General features: G+C 42.8%; 1 protein-coding gene across 1 annotated transcript; it reads right to left on the minus strand.

Moving 5' to 3' along the window:
- Nucleotides 1-5,288: 5,288 nt before the first annotated feature.
- Nucleotides 5,289-7,987, minus strand: LOC145687478 (uncharacterized). The gene is made up of 2 exons (XM_081760936.1): nt 6,606-7,987; nt 5,289-5,415 (listed from the first exon to the last, which is right to left on the minus strand). Exons 1-2 carry the CDS (start codon nt 7,985-7,987, stop codon nt 5,289-5,291), a joined length of 1,509 nt encoding a protein of 502 aa, XP_081617062.1.
- Nucleotides 7,988-11,828: the final 3,841 nt, after the last annotated feature.

Here is an 11,828-nt window from a genome sequence, read left to right on the forward strand (position 1 = left end):
CTATTGATGTTAAGATAACTGAAGATGGGCTAAGTGCAGAAAATATGAACATAAGGATTAGTAATCATGTAATAAGTCACACTTTTTTTTGAGAAATAATATAAACTTGAGTGCAGATATGAGATTCAGGTTCTAAGGTACTAATAGGAATTAGAATACATAATAATTAATATAATAAAGAATAATGATGATTATGATGAACGAGGTGAAGTGCTAACACGCCACAAACATAGTTTGATTAGTGAGACAGATGCAGAGTTAGATCTTCTGTCCCGGGGCGACTCGGGACTAATGAACACATGGGGATGCCCTTGTTAATGGTGAGGATCTAGTGCTGAGATGGAAAAAGATGCGGTATGTGATGATCAATGACGTATATATCATATATTTCCCTTTCAGCCGCAGGAAGGTGCTCGTGTTTCACATATAGAGATACGAAAATATTTAAAGGTGAATGTTTGTATCAATAGGCTGCGTCGGTAAGAGCGTCTGTGTGAAGGATGTCCAAGAAAAGTGGATGGCCTGTTTGGATGCGAGAGCTGATGTATCTCAGGCGAAGTTGTGCGAGATGCTCGGTGATCTTTGGAAAGTCTATATATTCATATGTGAGCCACGTTGGGTATGGAAGTTTAATTCGATACGCCAGTCGAATAGCATGTCGTTCCAGTATGTTGAGTTTTTCATAGAAAGAAACAGAAGCATTACACCAAGCGGGATGACCAAAAGTAAGGATCGGACGGAGGAACGCTTTATATGTATGAAGCAAAACATCGGCTTTTAGTCCCCAAGATGTTCCTGTGAGACGTCGCAAAAGATTTAATCTAAGATTAGCCTTCTCCGTTAGTTTTTTCAAGTGAGCATTCCAGCTAAGCTTCTAATCGAAAACCACACCTAGATAGGTAGCAGTGGTGGAAGGGCGTACATGATACCCATCAACAGTTAGTTGTAAGAGAGTTGGGTTTCTATGGACTTTGGAACGACGCTTAGGCGGTAGAAAAACCAGAGCTTGGGTTTTCTCGGAGTTGATCTTTAACTGCCATTTCTTGCACCACTTGACGAAATTATCGAGTGTTGTTTGCAAAGCAATGTTAAGCCGATGCACCGTTTTGCCGAGAGCAAGAAAAGCTGTGTCGTCAGCATATTGAAAAGTAAAGACATTGCGTGGTACAGAAGGGATGTCGGAAGCATACAAGACATATAATAAAGGACTGAGAGCTAATCCTTGGGGTACTCCAGTAAGAGGAAAAATCGGCCAGGAGAGTGCCGTACCAACTGTAACATAAGCAATGCGATTTGAAATAAAAGAATATATTAGTCTGAGATAGCATATAGGAAGATTAAACGACTGCAATTTTTTAATGAGACCATAATGCCAAACCTTGTCGAATGCCTTCTCTAAATCCATGAGAATGAGACATGATGGAAATGCTTTGTTATACTGATTAGTAATTATTGAGCTGAGGCGAAGTAGCTGGTCATTTATGGAAAAACCAGGGCGAAACCCCGCTTGATGAACAGGTAGCAGAGAAGTGGTATCAAGGTACTTATGGAGGCGGTACACGAGAATTTTTTCCAGTATCTTACTGAAAACTGAGGTGAGTTGGATGGGTCTGTAAGAAGTTACTGAATGTACAGGTTTATTCCGTTTATGGAACATGCAGACTTTGGAGACTTTCCAATCTGAGGGGTAAAACCCGGTTCTTAGGATGAAATTGTATATTGTGACGAGGAGAAGCAAGAGAGATGGTGGGGCTTCTTTGATATGTCGGTAAGATATCGTATCGATTCCAGGTGCTGTATTCTTTTTCCGTTTTAGTGCAGAGTGTAGTTCATCGACAGTGATGGATGAAGTAAGAGGATGATCTAGGTTAATAATATGCTCCGTGCATGGTTGTAAGGTAGGAATACAAGAGATATCGGTCCGTTCACAACGATTAGAAACAGCTGTAGGCGTAAAAACGGCCTGTAACTGAGCAGCAAATGCGTTTGCTTTGTCTGCGTCAGAGAAGAGAGGAGTACCGTCGGCTATTAGAGGATATGTGATTTTAGTGCTTTTGCCAACAAGCTGGTGAAACCGCTTCCAATATCGAGAAGGATGTGCTTCCTCGAATAAGTTGTTACAAGATTTTATCCAGTTTCGACGTTTATATGCAACAAGATAATTACGTACTGCTCTTTGCCATTGGTGATGTAGGCGTAAATATGCATCATTCCCAGTTCTATAATATTCTCGAAGATGTCGGCGAGCTTGCTGTATGAGTGGAACATATGTCGGCGGTAATTTCGGTTTGTGCGGATGCATTTGTTCGGTTGGAATATGATGCTTAGCACTAGTTTGTATTGCAGTGGTGATAGTTGTAATACAAGAAGCTAGCTCGGTTTCATTAGTTGGAGGCGCTTCACTGTGAAGTCTGCGCTCAAGGTCTTGCCGGAAAAGAGGCCAATTTGCCTTATCATATCGTGGAACATAGCGGGGTGCGATTTCTTGGCGTGGTCGTTGTCCTCGAGTGAGTGTTAGTTTCACTGGATGGTGATCGCTCCCGATTGAGTCCAGAACTTCAAGATGGCAGTCAGTAAGAAGATCTAGCGATGTAATGACAACATCCGGTGTAGTCTGACTTATAGGTCTGGTGTGCGAAGGAAGAACATGGAGATGGAGTTGGAGATTGTCAGTTAAATACTGCTGAAAATCTGCTTTCTCACGATCACTTCGACTATGTATATTAATGTCCGCCATGATAATAATATTTCGATAATGATTGGCAATATATTCGAAATAGTCTAGCGGGATAGGTTGTCGTGGTCGAATATAGATCGTACTAAAATTGATGATTATGGACGGAAAATATATGGAACAAAGGAGATATTCCGGCAAAGTACTAAAAGCTTGTGGGTTGTACGATCGAACTGGATACTTTGGAGAAAAGCCTATTGCAACTCCGCCTTGAGCACGAGCCACTTGATCATGATAGTCATGCCGTTCTAGTTGGTAGCCAGGAATGCGGGCTAACATGCTCGGTTTTAAAGCAGTTTCGTTAAGTGCAAAGACATTTATATGTTCCTCCAACAACAACTCTTCTAATAACAGCTTATGCTGCGAAAAGTATCTATTTTTGACAAATAAGAAAGTAATTCCCATAGTGATGAATACTATGCAGAGTGTATTAAACAGCAGTTTCCAGCGACCCGATATGAAAATGGACATAGTTATTAGAATAGGTTGCAGATTAATGTGAAAGATGGATTTTGCGGCAGAAATGATGTGGTGAAGAATATTGGCCCGCTGAAAGGGAAATATATTTTGAAGCACCAAACTGATGTAGCGGAGAAGATCTTCGACTGTTAGCGATGGTAAGATTGATTGGTTAGGTTGAGTTGTCGTATCAGTCGTTCTTAGCGGGACTGTTAGCTCCGGATGCTCGGGAGTTGGCGCTGGTTTAGCTTTACAGCGATAGCTATACGTAGGATGTAGCCCACTGCCACAGGTGTTACATTTAGGTGGTCCTTGTAAGTTTGGGCAAGCTTTAGTTTCATGGAGACCCGAGCAGTATCCGCATTTAGATGGATTGGATCAATTGGCTGTTGGGTGGTCATTGTACATCTGAACATTTCTCGCAGCGAATAGGTAAAGGGCCCTGAGTTTTAGATGGTTCGACACGATGTAGTTTCTTATAAATTGGTGCACCGAATCGTAATAGATAATCAATAGTGTCCTGCTGCTTAGAAAGTACACGGACCATGTACGTCGGGCCATTATTATTCCTAATACGGATGCATTTATCCACGGAGATTCCTTCTTGGTTTAATTCTTCTTGAATTTCTTCATCGGTAAGCTCAGGGGAGACACCTCTAATAACGACCGATAGAAATGGTGGTTTTCGAGGTGGTGGAGGTTGTTTCTGCCGCTTATCTGTCAATTTGGTTAGTTTAGCGCTCTTACCGAAAATTTCGTACGAGGCTTTGTTTCGGATAGTAATACCAAAGTTAGGATCTTTTGACTTCAAAATGTAGCCGTTTCTGGTGGGAACAATTTGGACGAGAGTATCTCGTACCCGTGGAACGTATTTCATGATTTGTAGAAAGATCATTTTAGGATTAGTAAATTTTGTGTCGTAGTCGGTAAGTATGAAATGATAAACAGGATCAGAGTGCGACTGTGTCACGGTAGTACCTTGAGGCCCTTTAACAACCTTGTTATATTGTTGATTAATTTCTATATCCATTGATGCTATCGGTGATCGTGATCGTATGCGTTTCGCTGATTGTGTGGAATCGTTAGATGGGTGTCTCTCTCGAGACGTGCTTGGTAATGGTTGACTGCCCCAAGAAAAGTGCCGAGTGCGGTTAGAAGGTGCAATGGGTGCCGTTTGTGCAAAAGCAGTGCTTGGATTTGAAGGTACTGTAGAAGGTAAACCCAAATGTCGACCAAGATTCGATTGTCCGTTAGTATTGCCTGAGTCCGCCATAGTGATGAAATAGCCGAGGGCCGAAGCCCAAATGAAGATGAAAGAGATGAACAAGATGATGTAATGAAGTTCAAAAAGCAAGTCGCCCTTCGAAAGTGAAAACTTCCGTCAACCCTCTAAGTGGTGTATGTGTGCTTTGCTCACAAATGCGTATTGCAACACTTGATCCTTGCGGGCACACTAACTAGCACAAGAGAGGTTAGGCTTCTTGATTCCAATTCTGGCTTGTATTTTTTTTGCAAGCTAGCCAACGGCTAGCACCCTGTTAGAGGGTTACGCCCTCTTTTAGGGAAGGGAATTTTATGGAGAATGGGTAATGGGTGTATGAAGGATGGTCTATGGGAAGGTAGATATCAACTTATCTTTATTTAGTGATCTATACATAAACATAGGACTTAAGGCTTTTGCAGCCTTAACATTTGGGTTGGTAGACATACAAAATAATACAAAGATAACATATAATATACATAACATATAATGTAGGTAGTATGAGAAGAAAAATGTAAAACACATAGAAACAGGATGATAAATCAAGAAGCGATGGTTTAGAGATAATGAGAGTTATTAGTCAGATGCAGAAGGAAATAATTTAAACACTAGACCAAAATAGTAGCGATTTGTATGACGATGGAGGTGAGAGATGAGATGAGGTGCAAAACACGCCACAACACATAGGAAATGTTAAATAGACAAATGAGAGCATCTTCTTGCCTAGGGGCGGCTCTAGGCTATGATGTGGACAGGGGGAGCCCATATTAGTGAGAGGAGAATCACTGTGCAGTTGATGGAGTTATGAATGGGTGATGAAAATGAGTATGGAAATCATCGAGGAGGTTTAAGTCTGGGTGATTCGGTGGCAGTGTGTAACAATACAGGGTGAATAATAATGATAGTTGCGTATGCATATATCGAGAAGGCATGGGATGAACTGCTAAATGGTGCATGGCATCTAGAAGAAGAGGATGATGATCGTGGTAACGTTTAGTAAGATAAGTAAGTCTGAGTTTTTCGATATGGTACTGCAATGTAGGGAATGTGATAAGACTGTAAAGATGCTGGGTAGGGCTGGGTAATTTGATTCTATGTGCAATTCGGAAGGCATGACGTTCAAGTATTAGGAGTTTGTGGTAAAAACTGGTTGGGGCAGATACCGAGGCTGTGTGGCCGTGTGTGAGAGTTGGGCGGAGAAATGCTTTATAAGTAGTGAGAACAGTGGCTGGTTTTAAACCCCAAGTAGTGCCAGTTAAACGTTTTAGTAAGTTTAAACGATTGTATGCTTTACAAGTAATTGATGCCAGATGCTGCTTCCAAGTTAGATGTCGATCGAATGTTACACCTAGATATGTTGCTGTCTTAGTGGTTTGTATGGGAATCTGGTCAACCTGAATGTTTAGTCTATTGGGGTTGCGGCGAATTCTAGTTGACTTTTTGGGTGGTAGAAATATGACCGCTTGTGTTTTTAAAGCGTTAATGTGAAGATGCCACTTCGTGCACCAGAGACAGAAATTGTCTATAGCTGTCTGTAGAAGCGTATTAATTTGTTGCATGGTATTACCCAGTGCAAGAAAGGCAGTATCGTCAGCGTATTGAAATATGTGTACTTTGTCCAGAAGTGGAGGCATATCGGTGACAAACAGAAGGTACAGAAGTGGAGATAATGCCGAACCTTGTGGAACACCAGAGAGGAGAAATATATAATGAGATAACTTATTGTTGATAGAAACATATGCAAGTCGGCCAGTCAGAAAATTGTAAATGATTCGAATATATTGGATAGGAATATGAAGGCGAATAAGTTTGTAAATGAGACCCAGATGCCAGACCTTGTCAAATGCTTTTTCTAAATCGAACAAAACGAGACAAGACGGTTTGATAGAATTATAATGATTAGTGATCAAACTAGACAGACGTAGCAGTTGATCATTGATGGAGAAAGCAGGTCGGAATCCGGCTTGATAAATAGGAAGTATGTGGTGTTCTGCGAGATATTGATGAAGGCGTTTGACCAAGATTCGTTCCAGGATTTTACTGAATGTTGATGTGAGCTGTATGGGACGATATGAGGAAACATCGTCCAATGGCTTGTTTGGCTTTGGAAACATCAGGGTTTTCGACATTTTCCAGGTGGTTGGGTAATACCCAGTGCGAAGAATAAAGGTGTAAATCGTAGCTAGAAGGGTTAGTAAGGAGAGAGGACTTTCCTTGATATGGCGATACGTGATGTTGTCAAAGCCAGGTGCAGAATTACGTTTCCGGGTAACTACGGTTCTGATATCGTTTACAGTAATAGGAGAAGCTAATGGTGTTTCAAGCGGAAGAGAGTGAATTATGCTGGGTTGTAACTGGTAAGCAGCGAGATTGATCTTTTCGACAGGATGAGATGCATGCTCAGGAGGTTGTGGTGTGAATATGCTTTGTAGATTGTCGGCCAAAGCGTTTGCTTTTTCTACATCATCTTGTGCAGGTGAGTTTTGGATTAAAAGAGGATATGGCGTCCTGGTATATTTGCCACACAGCGCATTGAATCGTTTCCAGTACTTGGAAGGATGATTAGTGTCTGAGAGTTTGTTACAAGTTTTTACCCAACATCGAAGTTTATAAGCACGTATGTAGTTACGTACTGTGCGCTGTAACTGTTTGTGGTGACGCAATGATTCTGGATTTTGGGTGAAAGTATACTCACGATAAAACTGACGTGAACGTGTTATCATTGTGAGGTAATGAGGCGGTAAATTGGGTTGATATGGTCTAGAGGTACTGGTAGGTATGGACAAAGTGCTGGCTTTCTGGATGGAAGATGTAATTGCGTCTATGGTAGCGTACATATCGTCCTCTGTTGAGGGCGCTGGAAGATGAGCGGTGGAAGTGGAAAGATGACTCTTGTATCTGTCCCAGTTTGCTTTATCGAAGTGAAGGCTTGTGGAAAGAGTAGGTTGGGTTTGATGTGTGTTTGAGCTGTGAGTGTTGATAGAGAGTTTGATTGGGACATGGTCGCTGCCAAGTGGATCTAGAACTTCGATGAGGCTGCGTGAGGCAAGATTTGCCGACGTGATGACTATGTCTGGCGTTGTATTTGATATGGGGCGAGTTGGTTTGGGAAGATCGTGAATAATCCCAGTGGTATGAGTGGTGATGAAATTTCTGAAGTTCGTTCTGTCCTGCTCTGTCCGGCTGTGCATATTAAAGTCTGCCATAATGATATAATGGTTGAAGTTGTCGGAAATGAATTGAACAAATGCGGTAGGTAATGGATGACCAGGCCGTATGTAGATTGTTGCAACAGTGACAGTGAGGTTTCTAAAATAGAGTGATATGATAACGTATTCTGGAAGATGAGGAGTATTGCAGATGTGGCGGCGGTGAGGAATCTTATGAAGGAAACCAATGGCCGTACCACCATGGGCACGTTGAGCTGGTAATTTGAAGTCATCGCGTAACAAGGAATATCTGGGTATGCGACATGTTATAGAGGGTATTAGAAATGTTTCGTTCAGCAGAAAAGCGCTGGCATGTTCTTCCATGAGTAATGTTTCGAAGAGCACTTTGTTTTGTCGAAGAGAACGGATGTTAAGATATAAGAACACCAGAGCCATGGTTGGAAGTATCAGGTATGGAAGTATGAAAATGGACCGTGTTTCCAGAATAGGTGGCAGTAAAATTGATATTGAATGTAGATTTGGCTGCTTGAATGATCTGTTGAAGCATGTGTGGTCGTTGAAAGGGTTGAATGTTTTGCATTGCCAAAGTGAAGAACGTCAGTAGTTGATTGAGAGTGATTGGAGAGTCCGATGGATGATGATGAGTGATAGGTTGCTCGGGAGTACGAAGTGGAACGACAAGCTCGGGATGATCCTTTTGTGGTTCAGGTTTGCCTTTACATCTATAACTGTATGCAGGATGTTGTTCTTGACAAGTAGGGCATTTCGGAGGAGAGTTTAGATTCGTACAAGCACGTGTAGAGTGCGGTCCGGAGCAATAACCACATTTGTGTGTGTTGCGACATTCAGCAGTAGGATGCGTGTTATACTCTTGGCATTTCTCGCAACGCACTGGCAATGGTGGTGAGGAACGAGATGGTTCCACTCGGTGTTTGTGCTGATAGATAACGGCTCCGTTCGCTAGCATTTCGTCAATCGTTTCCTGGTGGGAGGTCAACACACGAACCATATAGGTAGGGCCTCGATCGTTCTTGATCCGGGTGGTTTTGGTGATTGTATGCCCTTCGAATTTCAATTCCTCTAAGATTTCCTCATCAGTGTATGAAGGATCTACTCCTCGAATGACCACTGAGAGCAAGGGCGTACGCGTAGGAGGAGGTGCCTGTTTACGACGGTTGTCTTGTAATAATGTTAATTGAGCATTTTTGCCGAAAATGTCAACAGGGACTTTGTTCCGAATAGTGGAAAACAAAGATGAATCGGTAGTCTTGAGGATGATACCATTTCGCGTGTGAACTATTTCAGAGATGGCTGCTCGGGGTAGATACTTTCGTAGCTGAAGAGCAACAAATTTTGCGTTGGAAAACTTTGTGTCGAAATTAGTTAATAGCATAGAGTAGATTGAGTTGGATGCATTAGAAGATTGCTCGCGAGGTGGATCGGCAATGATCATTTCGTCTGTATCAGTATCTGAATCTGAATGCAAATGCTGCTTTTTTGCTGGAGGGGAAGCGAGGCGGACGGCATAGCTCTGTTTCTTCTGAGGAGATCGAGATCGAACTGAGCTGGTAGAAACAACAGAAGTTGTAGATGCTTGTGAGGTTTTCCGCTGTCGCCTATTTGTAGCGCAAGAGTCCGTCCGTGGTTCTGCCTTGGTGGCACGAACGGATGGTCCGGCTACGACGTGCGGGAGATTAGAATGTTTGCCGTTAGTCTTAGAGCCAGTTGTCTTGCCAGAGTCCGCCATAGTATTGAACAAGCCGATGGGCAAAAGCCCAGGATAAAGAAAAAAGCTGTGTTTGACGATATAAAGAGAAATGAATGATGCAGGTGAGAGTACCCGTTTGGATAGTACTCAAGGGGGAGTGAGACTCCTACCAGATCCGTAGCACTGGAGACCCTTGGCTAGATCAGTCTGGACTACAGTGCTCGAAGAAATGGCGTGGAGAAGCACCCAGGATGAGGAAAAGGAAGGAATTCCAAAAAGCAGCTGTTCTGACGTCTGGTACGTCACAGCTGTTAAAGATCGATTGAATGAACAGTCGATCGGAAGTGCTGCTTGTACGGTCACGGTCACGGTCACGGTAATGTTGAAGTTGTATGCAGAGTATCGGGCCAAAGCCCCTGACTCTATGAGTAGAATGAAAGAGATCAAAATACAGAGGTACAGGTGAAAAACTGGGTATTACTATTGAGTTGCTAAGTATGGTAGGCTACATCTGCAACTGTCGCAGAGTGGCTGATGGTGACTTTAGGCGAGCTTTATAGAGTCATTATATGCGTGGCATGCGATGGACGTTCCGGAGAGCGCATTCGGTGCCGATATTAGCAATAGCTGGGTTAATATGCCTGGGTAAGGTACGCCAGAACTTATGGTGGAGATGGCGTAAAACTTCTCTAACAAGGGGAAACTCTAGATCTTCCAGAATTTGGCGGTTTCGAGTATATCTGTCGTGACCAGTGATGATACGACCGGTTCTAGTTTGCACACTTTCGAGTGTCTGAAGGTAACTGGATGAGGCATGTTGCCAGGCAGGGCATGCATAAGTAAGTGTGGACAGGACTATCATCTTGAATATGTGCACTCGGGCCTCATGAGAAAGTGAACTGCAGCGAAAAATTGGATATAATGCTGTGATTTTGCGTAATGCTCTTTGCTTTATGTCCTTGATGTGCGCAGCGAATGTTAACCCACGGTCTAATATCACTCCCAAATATTTAGCATTTGTGGCGTGAGGAATGTATGCGTTCTCATATATTAGATTTCGACGGGTGCGTATACGTCTTCTACTGTGTATAACAGTACAACTTTTGTCGGTATTTACTTTAATCCTCCAACGTCTGGCCCATTCCTGAAAACTGTTCAGTTGACGTTGCATATAGATGTAACACTGTATGAGTGAACTGCTTGTTGTGAAAAAGGCGGTATCGTCAGCGTACGTTGCTAAGAAGCAATGTGGTAGGGTTGGAAGATCGGCTGTATACAGATTATATAAAAGTGGTGAAAGTACAGCGCCCTGTGGAACACCTGCTTTAATTGGTCTGGATGAGGATTTGACACCATCAATAGACACATGAAATTTCCTGCCAAAGAGGTAAGAACGGAGTAAATGCAGAATACTATCCGGAAGACCTTGGTCGTGTAGCTTATATAATAGTCCTGCTAACCAGACTTTATCAAAAGCTTTTGAGACATCCAGGTACACACCAAGAGTATGTTGTTTTCTGTTGAAAGCCACAGTTAAGTGATCTACTACCCTTACGAGTTGCGTAGTCGTGCTATGTTGAGTACGAAACCCAAATTGATGGAAGGGCAGAAGATTACTATTGTCGACATGCTGTTTCAGTCTCCAGAGGAACACACGCTCAAATAATTTACACAAATGGGACAGAAGACTTATCGGCCTATGATTTTCTGGAAGCAGCGGATTCTTTCCAGGTTTGAGGATGGTGATGATACGTGCTTCCTTCCAGGTCTTTGGGAAGTAGCATAGTTGAAAGATGGCATTAAATAAATATGTCAAAAAGACCAATAACTTTCGGGTTGGATGTTTTAGTACCTCACTTCGAATCCCATCAGGCCCAGGTGCTCTTTTTGCAGGCAGACACTTGATATGGCGTTCTATTTCGCGTGGTGTTACTAAGGTGATGTCATGTGTGGGTTTTTGATTACTCATGCGATATAATGTGGTTCGGACATGCTGTCGGAAATAGGGCTCAAGACGTGCTCTATTGGGCTGGAACTGTGCTTGCAGAGAGTCAGCGAATATGTCCGCTTGCGACTGAGGGTCTTGAGTCAGTCCTTGTGGTCCCTGTAGGACTCTTGCTCTGGAAGCATTTGAGGAACGTTGAAAGGATTTGGAGTACGTCCAAATTTTACGATCATTTACGGAGACATTTCTAAAAGTGTCTTCCCAGTACTGTTGATTTTGTCGCTGAGTCAGCATCTTGAGCTTCCCACATAGTTTATTCCACAGAGTCTTGTATGCAGGATGAAGTGTGTGCTGCCATCTGCGTCTAGCCCAACGTTTTAAATGAAGATAAAGTTGCAGATGTAGACTGTCGCCTTGACCTGTGTGTGTTGGACAGATTCTGGTAGTGGAGCTAGCTGCCTCCGCTGTACGAAGTGCTAATGTAATGTGAGAAACTGCTTGGTCGATATCCTCAATGGTGGCGGGCCGATCTCGGAGGTCGATCATAGTGT

Source organism: Thermobia domestica, chromosome 6 (genome assembly GCF_964235325.1).
Source record: "Thermobia domestica chromosome 6, izTheDome1.hap1.1, whole genome shotgun sequence".
Taxonomy (NCBI): domain Eukaryota; kingdom Metazoa; phylum Arthropoda; class Insecta; order Zygentoma; family Lepismatidae; genus Thermobia; species Thermobia domestica.